The 26,374-nt window shown below is 36.7% G+C and overlaps 1 protein-coding gene across 2 annotated transcripts; it reads right to left on the bottom strand.

Annotated features, from left to right (window-relative positions):
- Window positions 1-321: 321 nt before the first annotated feature.
- On the bottom strand, window positions 322-25,074 carry LOC114294287 (pseudouridine-5'-phosphate glycosidase). 2 transcript variants are annotated; one of them, XM_082906922.1, is made up of 13 exons: window positions 24,770-25,069; window positions 24,408-24,519; window positions 21,723-21,833; window positions 19,999-20,081; window positions 16,194-16,253; window positions 16,028-16,088; window positions 4,853-4,959; window positions 4,689-4,766; window positions 4,011-4,056; window positions 3,804-3,924; window positions 3,627-3,712; window positions 3,371-3,454; window positions 322-534 (listed from the first exon to the last, which is right to left on the bottom strand). In XM_082906922.1, exons 1-13 carry the CDS (start codon window positions 24,827-24,829, stop codon window positions 527-529), a joined length of 1,017 nt encoding a protein of 338 aa, XP_082763048.1. In that variant the 5' UTR covers window positions 24,830-25,069; the 3' UTR covers window positions 322-526. The 2 variants fall into 2 exon arrangements, with proteins under 2 accessions (XP_082763048.1, XP_028094211.2); XM_028238410.2 differs by lacking the exon at window positions 21,723-21,833 and having other exon boundaries at window positions 24,770-25,074.
- Between the last annotated feature and the right edge of the window lie 1,300 nt (window positions 25,075-26,374).

Genomic DNA, 26,374 nt, shown 5'->3' with positions numbered 1-26,374 from the left:
AAATAAATTAAAAAACTCACAATTTCACTTTTTTAATGGTTCTTCACCACCGTTTTTTTCATCCATTGCTTTTTTGTATGATCAAAATACTATGATTTTCACTTTTTGAAAAGAGATGTGTAAAAGAAGAGAAAAATTGAGAAAGGAAGAAGAATAGGGATCGAAGACTAAAAGGTATAAAGAGATAATAAAATATATTTAATTTTAATATTTTGTCCTTAAAAATAATTTCAAACGAAAGAAAAAAAAAAAAAAAAAAAAAAAAAAAATCTCCCATGAAAGGTATAAAGAGGTAAAGTAATAGTGCAAGTAGAAGCAGTCTTAACTTTTTAACCAACCAGCTTGCATGTAAATCTATCAGTCTAATGTACGCACAATTCTCATATGAGCCCTTCCTTCTGAAACAATCTCTCTATTTTTCTGTATTATTATTTCAACACATCCCCACAAGAAGAAAATGAAAGATAAGAAAATAAGATTCTCATGCAAGGAATTCAACATCTGACAGTTGTTAACATTCTACGACCTATGCACCTGCAAACAAACAAAAAAACAAATGAAACCAATTGCTTAAAATAAAATGTATAAGCGGGATGAGTTGAATAATTTAATCCGTAAAGAAAAAAGACAAAAAAATGGATATTCACATAATTCTCAAAATTTTGAGTACAATTGACTCATAGAATTTAGGGTAAATAACATTTTTCACAAACTAACTTGGACCTGAATTTAACTTTGCTTCTTTGCCTTGCAACAATTAATTCCTCAAACTAGTATTTTAAGGATTTAGAGTCACTCCTATGCAAGTGACTGTTGAACGGCTCATGAAAATTATTTTGAACTTTATTTTGATAATTTAAACTGTTTAATTTTTAAAAAACATTCAGTAGAACATATTTGTAAAAACACAAGTAGATCAGATACCGATAGACCTTTCATCAACTTGTATTTGTATTTAATTTAATACTTACATATTTATTTTTTGAGTAAACTACTAATAGATCATAATAGTTAGACTTAACTCCATCAAATCTTATTGAAAATAAATTATGACGATTTTTGCATGTTACTAAGGCCTCGTTTGGCAAGCGGCTATTTTAGACAATTAGCCAAAAAGTTACTAAATTAGCTAAAAAGCCAACAACCCATACCAAAAAGTCAAAGATTCTCTTTTCTCTCTACTTTTTGCACATTTTTTCGTAATTAGCCAAAAAGTCATCCCAAACATACAAATTTTTTTTACCTATCTTTTTAACCAAATAATCAAAAAGTTACTAAATTAGCCTGTTCCCAAACGAGGCCTAAGAATTGATAATTAGTGACTTTTTGTCACGATTTTTATAAATTATCGCTAAAACTTACAATTAGTGATTTTTTTTTTTTTTGGATGAATTTTTCAAACTGTCATTAAAAGTTAAAAACTAATAACGTTTTTTTGTGATTAATTTTTTAAATTGTCGCCAAAACTTATAATTAGTGATATTTTTCGTCACAAAATTTCTAAATTATCACTGAAAATTAGCAATTAGTGACATTTTTTAATAGCATTTGATAAAAAATATCATTAAGTATCATAAGACCTATTAGACAATAAGTCCACTTATTTTGGCCTACACGTAATTTTTCCTTATTTTTTTATATATACAAATGTGTTTTGATGAAAAAGTTATCGATATCTGATTAATTTGATTTTTTTACAGGTATCATTTACTCAATATTTCCTAAAAAATAACAATTTGGATCAAGGTTTTGAAAAACGATTGCAGTCGCCGTAACGGTTGCAGTAGTGCGGTTGCGGTTGCGGAATGTAAAGGCCGTAGCGTAACGGTTGCGGTAACCGGAACCGTGAATTTTTTTATTTTTCACACAATTTGAAAAAAACTTACCGATACGCACATTTTTTTTCCATGATTATATTTATTGGGTTTTAAAATAAATATTGATCAATTTTTATAAATTTTTAAGTTTGAGCTAATATATTTCATATTTTTAAATCACTATAAATTGAGTTTTTACATTTTATTTTAATAATTAATGACTTTATATTTTACAAAAAATAATCACTAACTATTATATATAAGATAAATAATGATAAAAGTAAGAGAATAAATAAAATTCTAAATATATATATATATATATTAATCAAGCCAAATAGATAATGACCACACTTATTATTATTATTATTATTATTATTATTATTATTATTATTTTCAAACAATATATAAATAGACACAAACAAAATAGATGAGTGATAATAGCTGAATAGAATAACATAGGTCTTACAACTTCAACAAATCAATAACATGTTCTTCATCTTCCCTATTCTCTCTTTCTATCTCTTGTTCCTCCACCTTCCCTCTTCTCTCTCTATCTCTCCTCCCCCCATTTTCAACTTTTTTTTTTGTGTTTTTTTGAAAGAAGCAATTCGGAACCGTTACGTAATGGTGCGTAACAGGCCGTTACGGCACTGTTACGACCGCTATAGCAGTCGTTACAGCCGATACACCTGTGAATCTCAATCACACTGCAAAAGCGGCCGTAACGGGTGTCGGTAACTACCACAACCGTTACGTAACGGTTGCGGCCGCTTTTTAAAACCTTGATTTGGATCATCAAAATATAACCTAAAACCAATCTTGTGAATCGCACAACATTCACTAATGTGCAAGCCAAACAGTAATTATCCCAATTTCATATGTTTTTTGTTAATGAGTTCCTCCCATCACTCATCATATAAAATTCAAGTGAAAGTAAAAAATATGAGAAACTAAAGTAAAATTTGAGCATATTTGGTTGTTTCCTTTTTTCTGCAAATCATAGGAAACTTGACTAGTGAACAGTTCCGAAAACTATTTTCAAAAGAAATTCTGAAAATTAACCGACCTTTTAGGAAAACACCAAAAAGCTACTTTCAAAAACTGTTTTTGCACAAAAAATGAAAATGACGGGTGTTTTCAAATTTTTTTACTGTTTCCATTTCTAAAAAAAAGAAAATGAAATGAAAACTAAAAAATAAAAAACAAAAAACAAACGCAACCAAGCATTTCCTTATAAATGCTAGGAGAGACTCTAAAAGTAAAATCACTAAGGCTGTTTGATTTATAGATTTGGAAAAGAAATTTAGAAAATAAAAGAAAAATTATAACATTTCACCTATATTTCACATATATTTTTCTTTTCTCTTACCAAATTCATACCCAAATCTATGAACCAAACATAGCCTAAGAATAATCCAACTATGTTGATTAAAGTGGACCGAAAGGTGATTCCTTCTAGTGATATGCTCCTCCAAACTGAGCATGTCATGTAATTAGTAGAGGACATGGTACCGTAAAAATTTTGCCAACAAATTAGGAAGACAAAAACTCACCTCTGTCATCACGTTCTCGCATCTGAGCAAGAGAAACAGAAATCTTAGCGCCAAGAAGAGCATTGTTTTTCACGAGAGCGATATCTATGGATTCATTAAGGAGATTTATTCAATAAAACAAAGAACATCGATTACCGATGACAACTAAAGATTCAGAAAATTGAAATTAAGTCTCCATCATGGCTTAATTAATTCACAAGAATATGCAAAATTCAAAGCTGTAACCATGTTTTTGGAGCATCAGGACAAAGGATACTTGAAGACAAAGAGGCTCCTCCAGTTAGTTCATTCACTCTACCAAGCAAGAATGGAGTTTCAGCATTGCCTGTTATACCCTTATCCCTGGGGTTCCAACCTCAGACAAGAAAATATTAATAACAATTAAAGAGCGATATGGCACTTCACAATTTCAATGATTGAAAATTTATTTTACCTAGCTTCTCTGAGGGCTCTTTGTATTGCAGAATCTATTAAACTTCCTGAAGCAGCATGTTCTTTTGGAATTGGATTTGCAATCAAAATACCAGTTCCAAGCTTGAGCTTCATGTTTGCATCTGCAATCAAAAACAAGTTAAAAAATTAAAAGCAAGTACACTATATCTTTATACAAGGAGGAAAGACAAATTGTGTTGACACTTGCCTATTAACCGAGCACAGTCTTCTGGTGTGTCTACCCGGCAAGGTGCCTGCGATGTTTACAACATAAATCAACTACAGTTAACAGCAGCCAAGAATTGAAAATTCATGAGACATTTTCACATGTAATACAATATCATTTCAAAAAAGAATTAAACCATCGATCCACTTCCATTACATAAATCATTCATTCTTGTTTCTTTCTTTTCTTCTTTTCCCCCTTTTCTTTTTTTCCTTTGTTCTTTTTTCGAATCATTATCATTTGATATATCTTACAACTAATTTTTAAATACAATAACATCAAGTCAACTTCTTTCGTAATGTTAAAATGATAGAGCCAAAAAAGAAGACTATTTACCACTTTTTGTGAGGGATTTAGAATCCTCATAAACCATGTGTTGGAATATTTAACTACCACCACACATATCCCATGTGATAGTTTCAAGAACAAGCGCATACATCAACAGTTATGCTATCTAACTAATGAGCCCTCACGCCAAATTGACACACTAACCTCTTCTTTGTTTGAATAGATTTACGATGGTAGCCAAATGTGAAAGGTAGTGTCATAGTTGCGACACCATGTTACTATGTTAATTAGATTCATCATCTTTCAATATTAGTAGGAAGATCATTGCAACTGTTAAGCATAAGAAGATAAGGTGTCATATATTGCATGTACCTTACATCCACTTGTTTCCGTGAAAAATGCCGGAAATTCATTAGTTTTATAAGCAGCAACACAAACTCCTTGAGTTTCCTATACCATTGACGGAATAACAATTCATCATATATTGAGTAAATCAATGTTGTTTCCCATGATATTTGAAGATAAATTGTAAATACCAAATGCTCCAGGGTTCTGGGAATATCTAATATTGATTTTACACCAGCAGAAATTACTGCAACAGGAGTCCTTCCAAGTTCTGTAAGATCAGATGATACATCCATTGCTGTAAAAAAAGGAAGCACAATGAACTTAGGTCATAGCAAAGATTTATTGGACCTTAAATCCTTATAATTAACCTTTTACTTGAAGAAATGTGTAAACTATATACATAGTAATCAGCTGAAACAATGCTCTCTGTGGGCTCTATAATGAGACTTACCGCCACTCAACATGACCCATTAATGTAGTCTATGAGTATCTCAATAGGTTGAGAAACACAAGGAGGCTGGTGAAGTTCTTTTTAAAACCCCATCCAAGGTAACATGATAAGCATCCACTTTCTTCATGAGCAACATGTCACAAAGGCCAAGCTGTCACCCACGTGACATCTAGAAGTATCCCACTATGTGTCCCAGGTCAGCCATACCCATGCACACTCAAGTAAGCATGCATAACATGAGGGATGAGAACGCTAAGACATTTTTAGTTGCCCAACTTATTCACAAGGCGTGTCTTATTTTTTACACATGCAGTCCCAACTTATTCTTATTCACAAGCCAGAAGAAAAAATGTTGTGAAGGTTCTAATAAGCAGAAAGCCAACATGTAGCCACACTTTAAAAACTACAAAAGCAAAAAAGAAAAACTTATAGTCACACCTCGTGAGCATCAATCCTAAGAATTTTCTAGTTCGGCACTCCTTACTTGCGCATTAGAGCCTGGGTGCAATGATGAATGAGCAAGGATTATCTAAGGCATTCCCCTAAAGCAACGCAAATTAGCATCAAGATTTGGTGAGAAGTAGGCTAGGGTTTTTGCACTTTGATAGGCGCTAGCAGGTAAAGAAGGTAATCACGAGAATAAAATAAATTTAATAACTTGGGACATGGAACATACACTTGCAATGTAATGGAATTATTAAGTAATATGATTAGAAGGAAAACTAAAATAGGATTGCGAAGACATGTATGAAAATTGAGAAACAGGACATGAACTTTGGTATAGAGGAAAAGACAAATATAGGAATGAGTGGGATCTAAATGGCCATGTAGGGGAAGGAACTGGGGGGATATAAGAGGGCATGTGGGGGCTTTTACTTGTAAAGAGAAATTATGAAGGCAGAACAATCTTAGCAAACACTTACTTCAAAAAGAGGTTCATTGAAAGTAAAACAAATGTTCATAAATTTCTTTCTTAGTAAAAAAAGCTTATGGATGAACATGCAAGGATTGCTAAAGTAAAGAGTAGGACAGAACCTAATTATATAATACAGATTAGTGGTATTAGATGTGGAGTATTAAAGGAGGAAACGGAAAGGAAAAACGGACACAAACTAGAAGGTTGAACATCACAAGTGAAAATTAGTCCCCTTTAAGAATAAATGATCAAGTAAGGAAGATAGAATTCAAATAAGAAAGCCAATATTATGTAGTTTGAGACAGCTAGTTAGGTTACAACAATTAGAAAAGATATTTTGGAGAATCAAGGGGAGTGGACCTTCAACTAATGAAATTTTGTGGTGGAATGGAAAGTTTCAAAATGTAAATAAAGCAAAAAGAGGATGATCCATGCATGTAAAAATAAATTAAAGTTCCAGACAGTATTAATTAGCTAAAACAAAGCTAATAAAGAGATTAGGAATGCTATTCACACTAAATATAAGGCTTGCACTGACCTATATTTTAAGTAAAATAAGAGATCTCCAAAAAAAAAAAAAAGGAAGATTTAAAGTTAAATAAGAGATCCAAAAAAATGAATAAATAAATAAATAAAAGAGGAAGAAGAAGAAGAAGAAGAAGAAGAAGAAGAAGAAGAAGAAAGGGCAAGGATAAGAGAAAGAAAGGGGTGGACTTAACAATGTTAAGTGCATGAAAGCAGAAGATGAGAGAGTGCTAGTGAAGGGAAATAAGTTTAATTTAAGAAACAATAGAGATGTAATTTACAGAAGTTATTTAATGAAAATCGCTTTGGGAGCATAAGTTTAGGAGAATAACTTGGGCAATAATGTCACAGATTTTCCCCCAAAAAGAAAAGAAAGAAAGGAAAAAATAAAAAAAGGGGTTAGAAGAGCTAAATAAGGCTTTGAAAAATAAGAAGATAGGAAAAGTTGTAGAACTAGATGAAATTCCTATTAAAGCTTGGAAATGTTCAAGTGATGAAGGAGAAATTCAGTTGACTAATTTGTTAACAAGATTTTATAGACTATGAGTACATGATGAAAGGAGAGAAAGCACATTAGTGCCATCTTGAGAATAAAAATGATATTGAAAGTGTAATGAATACTGTGGTATTACACTTATGAGTCATAAAATAAAAAATTTAAAAAGAATAATTAAGCCAAAATTAAGGCAAGAGATAATTTTCATGAATTAGTTTCATTTTATGCTTGAGATATCTACTATGGAACCTACTTTCTTCTTAATGTAAACATATGTTGATGTGATTACGGCCATCTACAATGGAATTGTAGCTAGTGTCAGAAAGGAAGGAAAAACAAATAAATTTTCAATAACAATAGCCAATATGTTTACATTACAACAAGAAACAAAATTTTCAAAAAACGAATGTCACTAAAATACAAACATTGAGATGGATGAGTGACCTCATAAGAAAAGCTAAGGAAAACATACACCCTTGAAAATTACGTCACTGAGATAAAATGAGAGAAAATCTATTGCAGTGGTTAGGCCATGTATTATTGACCGAATAATGTGCAGGTAAAAAGGAGTGACATACCCCAGGTACAATGAACCAAAATAACAAGAAAAATGTCAAGATAGACATGGGTTGAGGTGATGAGAAGGGACATAATTGGATTGAACTTGACTGAAGATTTGCATTTGGATAGAGCCAACAGAAGAAAACAGATCCATGTAGCTCAACCCAAGTGATCACGAATGAAAGCTTATTGAGTTGAGTTGAGTTGAGTTGATTGATCCTAATTTCCAATTAGGCTCCTTACTTCTGAGACCATGTGATCACATCAAGTTTTTTGTGACTATATGTCTAAATTCTTCATTTTCACATTTATTTTAATCTCAACATGTCTACATGTATTTATTTTTTTTAATTTCTTTTTAAATTATCTCCAACTCCTACGATTCATGATTCGATTTGATTCATAGTTCATAAAAGTAGGATTTCAATTCAGGATTCGAATATCGATTTAACAACTATGTTCATTGCAACAACCCATACTTCTGTAGTGGATATCAAGTCAAGTTGACGCTCTATTAAATTAACTGTGATTTAAACAAAAACTTCAATTTCAGCAATTAAGGGATATTATAAGTGGCACTATAATTACAATCTTTACACTGTACGCATGCCATTCTATCTAACATAAGTGAAATCCATAATCCACCATGACAACAAACATATTTCTATGATTATAATTGTAGAGAGGCAGAAATTAAGTATGGACTTAAGTGTTGAGGTCACCTCTATTAGACGAGCATGTATGATTAAAGGAGCATAGGCTAAAACCCAAAGGAAGCAAGTCAACTAGAGGGGCGAACCAGGTCCGACCCGCCAAGGGTCCGACTAGGCTCCATGCAGCAAGATGGCCAAGGGAAGTTGCGGAGGCAACACTTGCAGCAGTTAAGTTGTTAAGGCACTTTACCTTAGCGCCGCCATTTCCAGTATTGTCGGCGCCGCCATTTGAATTTATTGAGGGAAAGAGCAACCGCAGCAACTATGAACCCTCCGCAAACTACTTGTCGAGGCAACACTTGCAACAGTCAAGTTGCAGAGACACTTTACCTCAACGCCACCATTTTCAGTATTGTCGGCGTTGACATTTCCACTTGCTGATGAAAAAAGTTGTCGCAACAACTACAATCGCCGCAACTACCTACCAAGGGAGACTCCACAAGGGTGATAGTAGCCTTTGAGGGAGGCCTTCCCTCTGCAAACAGAGACTAATGCTTGGTGTTGATAGCAGACCTCAAAGCATTACTAACTCAACGCTGATAGCAAGCCCCAAAGCTTACTAGTTAGAGCTGATAGCAGGCCCCTAAGATACTAGTATACCGCGGCGACCTCACGAAGATGTGGGCAGGGCAACCTCAAAGCAAGGGACTCCCTTTCCATTACCCAGGTCATGGACCTGTCTCGATTATACTAGCAGGACCAAGGAAGCCCCCCTAGGCTTGGTACTAAGGTACAACATGACTGGTGGCAGGCTTAGCTGTGGCCTTCGCCCTGGGAAGGTGGGGAGTTTGGGTTTAAGTGGCTACAGGTAGAGGAGTCTCTAAGGTAGACACAAGTATGACTGATAGATGTCATGAGTCCTGAGAAAGCATGCTTTGGAAAACCGAACTGAGAAAGCAGATGCTGCAGCAAATACCATTGCAAAGAATGCCACCACAGTAGGTGCACGTCCTATAGTCCATACCAAAACGGCACTCGCTAAAGTTTGCACCAAAAAGGTACTTGCAGAGGTTTTGTGCCAAACAAATAGTACAGTGGCAGTCGTTGAGTTCGTACAACAAAGGCACATGCAAAGGGACATGTGTCTCTACCAAAGCCTGGTGGTTCAGGAAATGGAATATTCCATGTATCCTCTTGGACACATGTGATCACCCTATTTGGCCACATGGTACTCTTAGTACCAAGAAAAAGGCTATAAATAGACCCACTTTCCCAAGGTTTGAGAACTCAATAAGAGGATCAAGAGGACAAGACTCTAAGGAGAACTTTGAGGGATTTGGGGAGGTGCTGCCTATTTCTCCATTACCACATTCTTCTCTTGAACCACTTGCTCTACCTTCACTCGGCTACTCATTCTCCAACCTTGCCAAATTATTGACCCATTAACATAGTTTTGCCTCTTTACGTAATATTATTATTATTGTTCATTTTGGACCCCCTACATTTTGGCGACTCTACTGGGGAGGCAGATTTGTTGATGGTCAATACTTGTAGTGGTTTACATACTACACCAGAAAGAATGGCAAAAAAAGAGATTCACTAGCAGCCTCAACAACAAGGGTCTGACAGAGCAACACATGCTGAGGGCCACAAAAAACAGTGTGGTGGTGGAGGCTTTACAATCTCTTCAGGATGCCCAGAGGGAGATCTAAGTTTCCTCGCAAACCCTTACCGATGTTGTTCTGATGTTGGCACCCATACCAACTCCGACGCAAGTCCCTCCATCCTCACTAGTTCCAAATGCTGAGATCAACCAGTTCCCTGAGAACCAGGCTCCGATCCAAGTGCCTAACCTTCCGACAATCCCTCGAGTGAACGGTACGACTATAGGTTCCGCTACTCAGACATAGACTGGTTCCTTCCAGCCGAACCACTTTGTCACCATAGACAACATCCAGGCTATGCTCGAGCAAGAAGCAACTACCATCACTCCTAGATCTAGATGTTAAACCCCTATACCCTCATGAGATACTGGCCATGCCTTATCTAGTTGGGTATGCAGTGCCTAAGTTTGTGAAGTTCGACAGGAGGCAAGGCAACGGGGGAGAGCATGTTGTTCGCTTCACTGGGACTCTTGGCAATTACAGTACTAACTACCCTCTGCATCTTTAGGAGTTCTCCAAATCACTTACCGCGAGGGCTTACAGCTGGAGGAGATGGTGAACAAGTTTCACACAAAGTTTTTTCAAGTCCAAGAGGTCACAACCTTCTCACTTGGCCGAGAAACCCAGAAAGAAGGCAAAGACATCCTAGACTATGTCAAACGATTTCAAGACAAAGCCATTGATTGCCACGAACCAGTGGACGAGGCTCACCTAGTTAGTATATGTGTGGAGGGCGCCTTACGAGATTACAAACTCTTTCTGGTAAATCATGGTTTGCCTATCATTTTAGCTCTGATTGATGCAGCTTGTAACCTTAAGCCAAGTTTGGCAAGTTGTCAAAAAGCCAAAAAGTCAAAAAGTTACTCAAAAAGTTAAAAAGTTATCACTATTCACCAAAAGTAAAAAATTACTGCTGCACAACTCCCAATCCTAATTTTTTCCTACACACTAATTTATACAATCTTTTAATACACATTTTTCCATAAAAAGACAAAAAGTTAACCCAAACATCCATATTTTTTTCCTCAATTTTTTAGTCCAAAAAGACAAAAAGTGCACTTATTTAGGACACCCCAAACAACCCTTTAGTATGACTGGTCCACTGCCCAGGCCTTGCGAAACTAAAGAAGCCCCAAAGGTTGACAAAGTTGCCAAGGTAAAGTTGTTGAGGTGGGACGACATTCAAGATAAAGTGCTAGCAAGCAGTGGACGCAAGAGAAGCAGTAAGTCATTAGGCCCTTCACCAAAGATTGTCAAAGTTGGCGAGGGAGGCAAGACAGTTTATTATCTTTGACGGTCTAGGGGACCAAACTTCATACCTTAGGAGGATGGCCCCGAGGCAAGTAAGTGCAGGGAAGATTCTCTGAAAAAGAGCTGGTTAAGGCAAACAAAGTAGCTGCAGAATACATATAGGATGGACCAAACCCTCAAGACGAGGTACTAGGCGAGGTCAACCTCAGCAACTTGCCATGGCAAAATAGGCCTGTGTTCATCAGCAATACAATGGCTTCAGCTGTTATGGAAGACTTGATAGCACTCTTGAAGCAGTATAGTAATGTCTTTGCTTGGATATACGACGAGATATTTGGCCCTTACTCATCCCACAACACCTCTCACCTCAACACCTTTCCTAACTCCAAGCTAGTGAAGCAACATGCTAAGAAGTATCATCCTGACCTAGAGGCTCTGAAGACATTCCTAAGCAAAGTGTCTAACCTCAAGAGGTTTATTCCAGCTCTTGCTGAAATGACCTTCTCCTTTGGGACACTGTCGAAAAGAAATCACAGGCCCTAAAGTTATTCCTAGGCAAAGTCTTACCTCAAAAAGTTCCATTCAGCCCTTGCTGAAATAACCTCCTCATTCGGTACACTACTGAAAAGGAATAACAAGTTTAGGAGACCCTAGAAAAATTCCTAGGCAAAGTGTCTTATCTCTGGAAGTTCATTTCAGCCCCTACTGAAATGACATTCTCCTTTGGCACAGTGCTGAAAGGGAATCACGAGTTTAAATGGTTGCAAGACCACCAACAGGCCTTTGATATAGTGAAGAGAGAGCACTTACCTCGCCACTTACTATGATTGTCTCGCAACCTGAGAAACTAGATGTACTTCTGCACCTCAGTCCATTGGAACCTAATTTGTCCAAGATTAGGAGGCACTATTAAGAAGTTGTGGTACTATTTTGGCACATCCAATCCAAGTTGTGATCAGGAATGATCCAATTCACAACATAGTACTTATGACCTCGAAGACCATCAAGAATCAAGTTATTGGCGAAATTGCTTTGAAGAAATTTTGTTTATTCTTTCCCGACACGTTGGCTACACTAGGGGCAAAAATGGATATCATTGAAGAAAGTATAGCCATCGTCATTGAGAAAAGAACAATACCGGCGGCCATAACCAAGGAGTGAACGCAGTGATTAGGGGGCAACTCCCAAGTTTTCACCCAAGTGGGAAGACCCTTATGAAGTTGCCGAGGTAAGTAGCAGCAGATGTTACAATATTAGTGAGGGTTGCGGAAGAGTTCAGAACTAGCCCTACAAGGAGTGGATGTAGTGATGAGGTGGCAACCAACTCCCAAGTTTGCCCTTATAAAGTTGCCAAGGCAAGTAGCAGCGGGTGTTACAAGTTAGCGAGAGTTGCATATGAATTTAGAGTTGGTCCAATAAATGCTAAAGTTGTCTATCTTTTCTTAAATTATGTAAAGCATTGTAAAGAAGACAGTGAAATGAAACTCAAAAGTAATACCAAAACATTCATACTTTTCATATAAGTTGAACTTCCAGAACATGATTGCAGTGTTTGAAAAGAAGTTACAAAGAAGAAAAGAATAGCAATAACTATATCATATCAAACCCTTCAACAAAGAGTCTATCAGACCAACATCTTGAGGTAGTCGAGCAGCGAGGGTAGAGTCCTTCTCCTTGAACTGAACCAAGTTCATGCGGTGCTGCTCAAGTGTGCACTTGTAGTCCTTAATGAACCCTTCCAAAGAGGCAATGATAGCAATGTTATCAGCATGATCAAGCAACCCATCAAGCTTCTCAAGCCTAGTCTTCATCCACGCCAAGTTCAAGTCGTTTGCCTCGAACCTGCCGAGGTTCAGCTCAGAAGTCTCCACAAACTTCCCTGAAGTTGTCAATATTCTCTTAGCAGCGAGGTCACAAATGCAGCCAGCAAGAGACTCCAACAACGCTATTTGCACCATTGGATTTGGGATATTGAAGGCACTAAATGCTTTAGGATGCAAAGCCTAAACGCAAATGAGTATGGAGCTAGCCTCAGCAAATACCCAATAGCTCAAGAAGGAGACCCTCCCACAAGGCACAAAAGACTTTGCCACGGTACCACCAAGTCACAGGGGGCAGACTTGCAAAACGCCCAACTATCTAAGGCCAACTGCTATGTCTTCAGTCCCCTCAACAACTCATGTCTTAGCAACTCCACTCTATGGGACCAACGGAGATTCAGCAGAATGAGATGAACCCCCAGAGACAACCTCCATTTTGATATCTATAACCCACGGTCATCTTTAAGGGTCTCAGGAACAAAGTCATCACCACCAACAAAGGAGCTGTCAGAGTGTACAATGGATCTGGAATAAGGGCAAGGCCAATAGGGTCCGGAACCTCTGGGTTTGGAACATCCTCAGCAGCTATCTCATCACCCACAACTTATAACTTGGCGCTGCTCATCACCATCACCATCACCATCACCCTCAATGGGGAAATTGCCACGGTCTCCCTCCATGACTTGGCCCTTGCCAACTAGTTCGTCCTCAGTGTCTAAAAGCACCAACCTGCGAGTCTTCGGCAAAGGGATCAGTGAGGCCTCACAATATTAGATGGGCCACCTGAACCTGATGAAGGAATAGCACAACCATTGTCCCTCTCTGAGATGAACAGACCTTAGACAAAGAAAGACACACTTATACAACTAAAATCAAAGGAGTACTAAGTAAAGAAAAATTACTCTAAGTGTTACAGTACCTTGCGAAGTCTCTTCCTAAACGGTGAGGCGTGAACCTTAGAAGGTGCAGCAGCCACCGCTACTTGAACCACTCTCATACAGAAACTAGTTATATGGGAAAATTAAACTTGCACTGATTAAACTGCCAAGGCTCTTTACTGATGAGGTTCACTTGAAGCCTGACATTATGCAAGCGCAGAAAACACATTGTAGGACCTCAACACTTACCATCTCACCAAAACCAATAGGTAGCGGTGAAGACGCAATTTTATTCCCTTAAAGGGAACAATGCCAAGCGCCACAAGTCGACTATAACTCGACCTTACCTTGGACCTCTGCCACAACAGGATGCTGGCCCAAACCCAAGCCAACAATCCCCACTCCCCCCTTTCCCAACACATGCCCGCAAGCAGCATGGCATCGGGGGGAATTGAACTTGAGGCCTTGCTCTGATACCAATTATAGGACCTCAGCACTTACCATCTCACCAAAACTCATAGGTAGTGGTGAAGGCACAACTTTATTCCCTTAAAGGATATAGCTCCAAGCGCCACAAGTCGATTGTGACTTGGCCTTACCCCGGGCCTCCGCCACGGCAAGATGCTGGCCTAAACCCAAGCCAACACACATGCTCTCCACACGCACAGCGGGCAAATGTAGAGGGGGAGAAATTAAGTATGAACTTAAGTGCTAAGGTCACCTCTATTAGATGAGCAAGTGTGATTAAAGGAGCAGGGGCTAAAACCCAAGGGAAGCGGGTTAACTAGAGGGCCGAACTAGGTCCAACCGGCCAAGGTTCCAACTAGGCTTCATGCAGCAAAATGGCTAAGGAAAGTTGCAGAGGCAACATTTGCAACAGTCAAGTTGTTGAGGCACTTTACCTCAGCGCCGCCATCTCAAATATTGTCGACGCCGCCACTTGAATTTACTGAAGGAAAGAGCAGCCGCAACAACTACAAACCCTCCGCAAACTACTTGTCGAGGCAACACTTGCAGCAGTCAAGCTGTTAAGGCACTTTACCTCAACGCCGCCATTTCCAGTATTGTCAGCGCCACCATTTGCACTTGCCGAGGGAAAGAGTTGTTGTAGCAACTACAACCGCCGCAACTACCTACCAATGGAGACTCCACAAGCGTGATAGCAACCTTTGAGGCAGGCCTCCCCTTTGCAAATTGAAACTAATGCTTGGTGTTGATAGCAGGCCTCAAAGCATTACTAGCTCGGCGCTAATAGCAAGCCGAGATACCAATATACAACGGCGACCCTGCAAAGATGGGAGTAGGGCAACCTCAAAGCAAGGGACTCCCTTTCCATCACCTAGGTCATGGACTTGCCTTAGTGGCATTAGCAAGACCAAGGAAGTCTCCTTAGGCTTGGTACTAAGGCATAACATGACTGATAGCAGACTTAGCTGTGGCCTTCGCCCTGAGAAGCTGGGGAGTTTGTGATTAGGTAGCTAAGGGTAAAGGAGTTGCTAAGGTAGACACAAGTATGGCTAATAACAAGTCATGAATACTAAGAATGCAGGCTTTGGAAAACAGAACTGAGAAGGCGGGTGCCGCAGCAAGTACCATCGCAGAGAGTGCCACCGAGGTAGGTGCACCTCCTACAGTCCGTACCAAAACAGCACTTGCTGAGGTTCGCACCAAAAAGGTACTTGATGTGGTTTTGTGCCAAACAGATAGTACAGTGGCAGTTGCTGAGGTTCGTACCAAAAAGGCACATGTAGAGGGACGTGTTTGCCAAAGCCTGGTAGTTCAACGAATGGAATATTCCATATGTCCTCTTGAACACGTCATCACCCTATTTGGCCACTTGGTAATCTTAGTACCAAGGAAAATCCTGTAAATAGATCCAATTTCGTAAGATTTGAGAACTCCAGAAGAGGATCAAGAGGACAACATTCTTAGGAGAACTCTTGAGGAGAACTTTGAGGGATTTGGGGAGGTGCTGCCCATTTCTCCACTGCCACATTCTTCTCTTGAACCACTTGCTCTACTCTAACCCGGCTACTCTTTCTCCAACCTTCCCAGATTATTGATCCATTAACATATTTTTGCCTCTTTAAGTAATATTATTACTGTTCATTTTAGACCCCCTACAATAATATGGATATTGGTTCTTACTGTTCTCTCCATGTCTATGCACTCCGCCAATACCCCCAGTGACAAATACAGGGATGCCAACCTGCAGAAATTTTGTAAGGATAAACAACCTATCTGAAGGATAAAATTATGCCCATGGTATATTTGTACAAGAAAATTGAAGAACGCAAAAGATTAGAGTAATCACCATAGAAGCAAAAATCATAGTGGCAGAAACAGTGGTTGCACCATCCCCTTTGGTAGCCACCTGAAAAGAAAGTAAACCCACACATCAAGCTATCAAGGACTGACAACCACAAAAGCTAATACAGTTAGAGCATGTTTGATTAGTAGGGTTATAGCATAGGATCGGGATTGTTTGTCCATAAACTCACAATCCTATGTTTTATTGCAAATTTTATTAACCGGATTAATTGTACAGTGACATTCAATCTGATAAAATTGGCGAATTTTTAATATTGAGAGGGGCTGGGATCATAATTTCAAGTATGAAAGAAAAAAAATAATAATAAAATGAATACAAAATAAATAGTTATCTCACTAATTTAATTGGATAACTAATCCTACACTAATTAATGGGATTATTAATCCTTTCACTATTAATCCTATTAATCAAACAAGGCATTGTAGTTTTGTACAGCAGAAGTTTAATGGCAATATGTTGACCAATTTAGTTATTCATATATGCACACACATATTATGTACTTCAACAAGACCTGTCTGATGCTACACATAACAGATTAACTTCAAAAGGCTCATCAAAGCTAAAGAGTGGCAGGACAGTACACACATGAGAACAATAAGTGCATACATACTATTGAGAACCACTCAACTAATCAGCACTCAACTCATGCACAATATATCTGGATATAAGAAGTTCCTCAAGTTCAGAGAAAATTTCACTTTTTACAAGTTCAATAGAGAGGTTTAGTGTTTTCAGTTCATGTAAACCTTATAGGTAGCAACTAGCAAGCTTTAAAACCTAGTTCTATAAGTCCTCATTTTGTCAATCTGCAACTGAATAGTGGAAATACCTTCAAAAACTAACATGAGAGCATTTCAATATGCAATCACCAACATAACACAGGTTAAAAAGCCAAGGTAGAAATTCTTTGAACGGTGTTTGTGACTAAGGTCAATAATGCAGCAACAGAGGAGTTATTCAGCACTAATTGCTCTGAAACTAAGAAACACAGATATGAACACGTGACACGACACGGACACATGGATACACAAATTTTCAAAAAATACAGAACATGACACGTTGGGGACACATGCAAAACATATAATTTTACATATTTATTATATGCCATATTTTTAAATATTTAATATGTATTTTATGTCAAATATTTAATTTTATCAACTTTAGGTATGCTATTTTAGTAAAAACATTAAAAAAAAAATTTTGAAAAAAATAGTCCTCAATATGTCCCAACGTATCCGCAGCATGTCCGACACGTGTCCATGTCCGATACGTGTTGGACAACTGCACGTGACCTTTGGAGAGGTGTCCACACTTCATAGCTCTGAACCTTTAATGCAGTTGATCAACATCAGAAAGAAGATGCAGTTTTAGGTTGTTGCATGGGACAGTTACAGGAATTACATTTTAAGTCTTTCAACTTTATGTATCAACCATAGTTACTTTTTTCTTCATTAGTTGCCCCTGTTATTTTCATAATCATCAGTTCAACATTAATAACAGTCTGCACTCATGTAACCTGAAAATGATTTTCTCCTACATGGGCCCTTTAGACCATTTCATTTTTTCAAATATTTAAGCTTAATAGTAGAAGCTAGAAAATTAACCAAAGACATCCACCACAAAATTCATTGAAGATACAAGAATGTGTTTCAATGTCCCGCAGAGGTCATTCTGTAGAATTTGAATGCAAAGAGGTCACCCTTTAGAATGTAGGCAAATGGCGGCAACAAACCTAAGAAGCTTGAGACAAGTATTTCATGAGTTCAAGACACCCGAGAGGAAATTTTCAATGTATTGCAACAGCAAACAGTATATACTAGATGCTATTGTATATGCAACGTATCACCAAAAAAAAAAACAAAAACAAAATGAAGTGAAATACACCAAAAAAAAATTCCATGTGCTATCTAAGGCTTAATGGACTGATTCAATGCCAAGGGACAATCAAGACATTCCTTAACAGCATTGTTTTATGAAATCATGAATAATGTTGATGGAGCATACAACCTTACACTAGACAGGTTTCGGAAATCATGAAGTAACAAATCTTCAAGAATATGCTGGATTAGTTCAGAGGATTCTGACCTAATGCAGCATATTCTTGGATATTTATTACTACAGGATCCAGAAATCTTTCTGGTCCAGCTATGTTATACATTTATGAACATTTTTCCTTACTGAAAGTTTATTAAGGAAAAATATATACTAGTATCTATACTATCTATACTATTACATAAAGCAAACACCAGACTTTGTGTAGATGTCACATATTTTCGCTTTCTAAAAATGCCCACAAGAGTTACAAGACCAATTAGGCCATGTTCAGTTTTTTTTTTTTTTTTGGCCATTTGATCTACTTGATCCAGCTATTGCTAATAAACTTGATGATTCTTCTGCAACACCTGCACTCATTGGCATGTTCAAACTTAAAATTCTTTTGAGGTCAAAACATCAAAACTAACAGTCGGGTTGAGACTGTCTGCAAAAATGAAGTAGCCTTGATGTTGCAATGTTTCCTCCAGCTACATAGTCCTGCTTTACAGATTGCTTTTAAAAAGCTAGATGCATGGCAAGAGGAGGTTCTCTAGTAAGGACCATTATGTTCTCTTATCAGAAACCGTAGAGAAGTAAACTAACTTCTATAATCTATCAGTGTGTGTTGTATTGTAAAAAGGCCTCAAAATACAAAAGGCTTGGTGGTCAGAAGAACCTCTCAAAAAAAAAAAAAAAAAAAAAGAAGAGTTTCAGACATAAATGCCTTCATCTCATACATTTGTTGTTATCAAAGCAGTGGATCCATTGGTTGTGGCTGATTAATCCTTGGAGAAACATGATGCAACATGAAAAGGTCCGTTACATGGACATAACCACAAAACTATATGCTACATCAACATCGGAATAATTAAAAATCAGGACTCCAATATTGTAGAGGCAAGACAATATGTAAAACTCTATGACTGCATGCATCCACATGAGTGTATATCACAATTATGATGGCCCCTCTCCTCCTACAATACTTTTTCTCATTTTAGGTGAAACCTTTTTTTATCCGATTTAAATATGGTCAAATCTGTGTCACATGGACTTGAACGCACTAATACAAAAACAACATGAGATTAAGGTGTTAACAAGTGAGTGCTTTGCAAAAATGTAGTAAATACATAATGTCTGTATCTATGTATGAACAGAAAAATGTATGTACTATATGTTTGAATTTGTATGTATGTGCACAGTTACACATTATCATGATGACTCTCCTCACAATCCGAAGTCCAAAGCAATAATATGATAAAAAAAATTAATTAAAAAACTATTTAAGCCATTAAATTTTATTTTTTTTTAGGGTTGCATTTTTCTCTTTTAAAAGAGAACTGTATCCTGACACCCTAAATTTATCAGTGACATGATGGAAAGTGGGCATAAAGAGTCTACAAAGATCTTTGAAATAAAATCCATAGCTATCATATAGACAAGCACAAAGTGTCCAAGAAATAGCTGGTATGGCACTTGTTTGCACAAACAGAAGTCCTTTTAGGAAATTCCTCTTAACCTAAAGTATTGAATACATATTCAACTTAATCTTATTTGAGGAATTATACATTATTTTCTATACCTTAAGAATGCTGCATTACCATGTATCTGGGGTGACCAATAAGCTTTAACCAAATATATGATATATGAGCCTCTTAAATCTATCCAAATCAAAATGCAGAGATACAAAAATAGTGAAAGATACATTGGTACATTCCACAAGAGCATTGGTTGATAATTTCAGAGTGCTACTCACAACATGTGCAATGTCCCTGCGAGCCGTCTTTCGAGCTTTGGTTCCCAAATTAGCCAGCCTCTCAAGTTCTTCTGCACTCAAACCTACAATTAGTTTTGCAATGTCAGAGATTTGAATAATACTCACAACAGAACTGAGAATAGTATAACCCAATCAATTAGATAATCAATGGCTTCATATCTATATTGGAGCTTCAGGGCTAAGGTGAATGGGGATAAGCCCACCTGCCGGTTATGCTACGAGTCATTCGATACACAACCTCAGCCAGGATCTTGTGAGGTATTGCAAGTGGCCAAAAAAAGTTTCATCACATCAGGAACAAAAGGGGAAAGAAAACCACTGCCCAACATCTAACAGGTCCAATTAAGCATACCCTAGATAATCACTTTTGGTGTTGGCATGTAATACTTCATTACTTATATAACCATACATTAGTTGCTCCAAATAATTTTCCCATGAGTTATGTGAAGTATAGATTCTAAACATAATTTTTCTGCTTGTAAAATGGTATAGTGTGAACTATAAGAAATTTGTTTACTAAAAATAGAGCCTATTGTCTTACTGTAAAACCATCTGAATTGAGCAACTTACATACAAGTATTGTTTAAACAAGTCAAATATATAAGAGACCATAGTCAAGAGAGAATGAAAAACAAGTCATTTTATTTCAACTGTTTATTCTGTATCTTAAATGTCCCAGTGATCAAGAAAGTTGAAATAAAAATTGCTATGCTGAGACAATCAAGCTAATAATTCTTGAATTAGTAAGATGCCTTCAACGGTTGATACTAATCCTTCTCAGGCACACATCATATGTACTTCTTGGTCAAGCACTCCCAACCAAGAAAGAATTACTCTCAAATCAACATTATTCTCTTCTCACAATATATTTCAATAAAAATGGTAAAAAGAGGGGCCAAACGTCGCATACACAAGTGCATGCACACACAAATGCACACACACGCGTACATATAAATGTGGATATAAGGTTTGGTTTCAGCAGTAAACTTTTTTCTGTTGCTTCCAGCCTTGTTTCGTTATGCCTCGGTTTATTGGTTTATCTAGAACAGAAGAAATGACAAAATTTGCAGGTCTATCATCATTGAGGAAAATTCTACACATCTCTCAGCCTAGCCAGGACAACTGAAATCTTGCATTCCTTCTATTCTTTTCCCTCCGCTTGGAAAAAGCCTACAAAGGGGATTTTATAACACTCGGCCTTGGGCTTTTAATCGTGAAGTCAAGGCTTTTTCTGTCTTTGCAGAAATTAGCTAGGGATTTTTCACAGGAGAATCTCGGTTCGTCTCACAACTTCAGTATGTAAGGAGAGCTATTTAATGGCTTCAAGTCTTAAATGCGGATCTGTTTATAGTGGAAGCAGCTGTTCTCAGCTCTTTAACCCTCAGGAAATCCATGTTCATTAAACAGAGCCTCAAGTGTCGAAGTCATCAAATTTCAATTCACAAAAAATTTCTCAGGTTGACTTCTCTTGGACCAGAAGATCTTCTAATAGAGCTAGCTTCAATTGATGCTTTTAGCTTACAAAATCTCCTGTTCCAGACCAGTGATGTTCAATGTTGCCTCCCCTCTAGCTTTTATCTCCAATATGAATTGAAGGGATGCAAGGCCCAAGTTCTTAATTATATATATATTTGTTGGGTCCTGTTTCTTTTTCCTAGACTAAAAACTGCAAAAGTTGAAAATGACAAGTTCAAAATAAACACCTACGCATGGTACACCATCTAAAATAGCAACTGTTGCAGGGACAGCTCCATTCTCCCTCACAATTGCCTCCACCTCCTTTGCTGTTTCCAAATTTTGAGGATAGGGCATTCCTGTAGATAAGAGCGAATCCCACTAGTGAACGACAAATATTACAGAAGTCATATATGGGCTTTCTGGTAGCAATCTACATATCAAATTGGCTTTCAAACACCATTTGTAACATAAATTAAATGATGTAGTTGATGATTAAACTAAAACCATGTCCCACATTGTTCTCCATATTCAAAATGAGACATGAAATTTCACTTTCCCCAACATAAACAGGTGCATAGTACGGAATAGACTATCATTTCAGATGATACCAAAGACAAGATTTTTATGCGAATATCATTGAAACTATTGGAATGGTTTCATGTTCATGGGATGCCAGAAATTAGCATCCAAATATTTGGTTGAATCAGAAACACTCATGTTGCAAGGATTCTGCCAACTTAGTAGTAGGAGCTAGGGCTAATAATAACCATGCTGCTTGCAAATAGCTTGTAGTTTGGTTATCAAAATTTTGTTCATGCTCACTTGAAATTCAAACAAACTTTTCACATCAATCTTGATTGTCTAACAAGCCTAGACTGAGCAACACCAGTCACAATTCAATTGAACTCATGAACTGCTGGGTTAGGTTCCATCACGTGTAGTAACATGATCAGTGCAGCTATAGGATTTCTTCCCAGGGTATTCATTATAAAGAGATCTTATATAAATTATTAACATAAAAATTGTTAATGACCGATGTACAAAAAGTGCATTACAGAGTGTTAAAAATATATGTAAAAAATGTGAGAGTATTTTGGATTGCGTAAAAAGCTCAAATGATTTTAAGTTTTTTGACATTTTACTTTCCTTATTAATAGTCTATTGAACTTGTTTTTAGCATGACCCATAAAATTGAATGCAATCAATTATTTCATAACAATCTTAAAATTGAATATTAATGAGACTAATGTAAAATCTATTGTATTGACGGTGTGTACTCTTAAAAAATGGCATACCATATGCACCTTACCACAACATACTTAGCATAACCACAACGATCTGTAACGAACAAAACAACACTTCATAGCTTTTCTCACCAAAATGGTTCGTAACATTTCTCACCACAAACAATTTGTAACATTTATACACATAATCACAATAGCTGGTAACTTTCGCTTTAGTGCTGCACACCATAGATTTGTCTATTTGTAACTTTACTACAATTGGCATAACACACCACAAACATTTTGCTACTTTTCACCATAAAAATTGTACATATGTCAAATCTGTCATCTTAATATTATTGTCCACTTTTTTTACCACGTTTGTAAATCGTAAAACATTGCGAGAGTATTCGCGAGTTCAAATTAATCTACCACTTATATATATTTCATATATGTAATGAAAAAATTGAGCTTAGGGTATTCAATTAAGGGTAAAGACAAAAAAATTAAAATACTTTTCACTTATTTCTATACACTTATGTATATATATTATATTTATACACTTTTCACATATTTCAATACACATGTAACACATTTTTCAATCTTAACCAATGCCCTAAGGGCGGTTATTAGAATTTTCCTTCAATTAAATACCCTAAGCAATATGTAGAGCCATCCCTGAACAAGAGACTTCTTTATTCCTTCAGACTAGACCAAGCCTTCAGGTTGTTTAAGTAGGTTGGTCAATGTTTGGTTGACCTTTTTGAGTTCTCCCAAATAGACAATTAAGCAAGTGTGATAATTTAGAGGTACATTTAAAAATGTCAATCACTTGCCAGTATGACATGAAATTAAACGGCAGTCTATACCAGTAACAAGTTCAAGCAAACAAATATGACCTTATGCTTGAACATTCCCTATGAAAGTGGAATGGAAAGGAATGCCCATTCTAGAAAACTTTTTCATTACGCTTAAACTTTTACCCTTTGAGAATGCAGGAGGACAATATGGCCTAAACCCCTACTAGACCATTAAGCTTGGATTGTGGCGTCAGAAAAGAAAAGAAATGATTGCAGTCTCTCATCTAGGTGAGAAAAGAGAAGAAATGGTTGTGTTTTCTCTAACTATCATGTTTGGATGAAGAAAAAAGCAAAGCATGCGATATGGGGATATGGGGATATGAGATTTGTTTCTCACAAAATCTCACCACTTTTGGTAAGAAATGAAACTTATAAAATAAGAAAGTTACATTTCTCACCATATCTTGTCATTTCTCAGAAAATCACTAGGTAGAAACGGATAAAATTGATTGCATTCAAAAAAATAAACTTACCAAAATTTAAAATTTCGTTAAAGATTCAATCAAGTCAAAGAAAGCGTCTCTTTAGCTCATTCCAAAGCAATATTTCCATATGAAAAATAATAATAATTAAATAACTTAACCAATAGAACAGACATGGCCTTCGTTTGGCATGCCAGATTTTTTAATTTTTTAACTATTTTAGTCACAAAAAGACAAAATGATTTTTTTAGTCCAATAAGATAACATATCACATCTAAACCATAATATTTTATTTTTTCTCTTAAAAAAGTCCAAAAAAAAAAAAAGTCTAAAATCCTATCCCAAAAAGCGAAAAAGCCAACCCACATCCAAACGAACCCATATATTGCATACAGAGTGGCTTAACATAGCATAGCATAGCATACCATGTGATATTATGGTGGATTCAAGTGCAACAACAGCTCTTCCACGCGATAACGCTTCAGAAACATCAGGGGTTAACTTTACCATGCCAATGCACAAATTGTCGTCACTACCCTATAAAACAAACAAAAACACCATAAATCATAGTAAATTTATTGGAGAAAAAATAAAAGAAATCGACATCTCTTGGTCAAAAGGGTTAACATAAATCATAGCAAATTTCTTGGAATTACTGCAATCGATATATCATGATGCTAAACGCACTAAACGCCTAAACCATCCATTGCCAAATTTAAGTCCCAATTGATTTCAAAGAATTCAGTTGCTTCCAAGTTTCATCGGAAAATAGTATAGAGAGTAGTACCTTGGGAACTTGAAAGTGCCTTTGAAGGTTGACAAGCCTCGAGAGAGCCGAAGAAACCATTTTCCTTTCTGATAACTCGGAGAATAACACCAAGCAGTTCACCGAATACGAGAAAAAATTATAGTGGGTAAATTAGACTGACCTCTCAACTGTCCTCCCTGAGGTTTACGACAGGTTTATGAATCGACAATTACCTCTTTCTGATCTGCGAATAGGTGCAATCCAACCGACCCGAGTTTTGTTGAGTGCGAGTTAACTTGTTTATTGAATTTGAGTTTTGAGTTTACTCGATGAGTTATTGATTTGAGTTCGGGTAAATAAGATTTTTTTAAAATATTATTTATATTATATAATTTAAATAAAAATAAATGAATCAAAATTATTTGAACTTGAATTTGTCTCTTTTACAAAATAAGCTTAATATTTGAGTTCGGGTTCAGTTCATTTACTAAACGAAGTCAAGCCCAAAACGAGTCGAGTCAAGTCAAGTCCTTAACAAATCGAGTCGAACATGTTCGTAAATAATACTATTCATTTACAATCTTATTTGTGAGTATGGATGGTCTCTCGTCGTGTTTGAAGCAAATCTGTAGTAATTTGCTTTCGCCTGTATTATGTGGGATAAATTGGGAGTGGTGGTTGCGAGATCTTAGCGGAATCACAGTTTTAAAAAATTGTGCCCACATTTTAGAATTTGAATATTTTATTTTTGTGTTTAAAATTTTTAATATTTTTTAAAAAAATTAATTTTTTAAATACGCCTAATTAATATATACTTAAAAAATATAATATTTAGGGCGCCTAACCTATATGTCCAAATTTGGATTTATTTTGCCTAAAAGTTCACACGTTTAATTATTAAGTTCATAGGGACATGTTTTTGCGAAATGATCGAACTATACAAGTATGTGTAGCTCAACTTTTTCGCGCGCCTTTTCGGAGAGCTCGAATTGGTCTTAAAATTTGGACTCATGTCACGGTTCTGAATCTAGTCTCACAAAGTGCAATGTGAAACTGATAAACACCCAAGAGTCCAATCCGACAAATCATTTTGGAAAATCGATTTTGAATCAAATAATGCTAAAACTAGACTGCTTTGCCAGATTACAGAGTCGCCACCTAAATATTTTGTTTTGGAAAAGTTTAGGAAACCCTGACTCGTGCCAAAGGCCATGTGTTCATCATCACCAAAGTTGTCTCGGCTCGGAAACTTGGGTACGAGAGGGGAAGGTCCTGAAATGAGCACCCCCGCTCGCCCAATAAAAAATCAGTCTCTACTAATCCTGATATATTGTTTTATAGACCTCATGTGTTCGTATTCCGATTATTAGTTAACTTTACTATGTGACGCACACACAAGTATAGACCAAAATCGCAAGAATTGGAACAAATCAACTCATATTTATTTTCGAAAATGGTTTGAATTTGCACCCCTAAAGTGAGCTAAAAAACGAATTTGCCACCAAACAAGATGGGCTTAAAACATGATTTGCCACTTCGCAAAGTGGGCTTAAAACTCACATTCGTCAAATTGTTCCAATTCAAACAATCAAGCCTTCATCTACAGGCATTCATGTAGTTTAGCATTTAAGCACATAGCCTCAT

The sequence above is a fragment of the Camellia sinensis genome, chromosome 14, assembly GCF_055761805.1.
Source record: "Camellia sinensis isolate YWXY chromosome 14, ASM5576180v1, whole genome shotgun sequence".
NCBI classification, from domain to species: Eukaryota; Viridiplantae; Streptophyta; class Magnoliopsida; order Ericales; family Theaceae; genus Camellia; species Camellia sinensis.
The sequence above is the reverse complement of the archived record's forward strand: the minus strand, read 5'-3'. Positions and strand labels throughout refer to the sequence as shown.

Coding starts and splice junctions, on each gene's coding strand:
- LOC114294287 (XM_082906922.1), bottom strand. CDS start 24,829: ATGGTTTCTTCGGCTCTCTCGAGGCTTGTCAACCTTCAAAGGCACTTT. Junction 4,960..16,027: donor GCATAGACATGGAGAGAACA/GTAAGAACCAAT, acceptor CTTTTTTTACAG/CAATGGATGTATCATCTGAT. Junction 4,057..4,688: donor CGGAAACAAGTGGATGTAAG/GTACATGCAATA, acceptor TAAACATCGCAG/GCACCTTGCCGGGTAGACAC.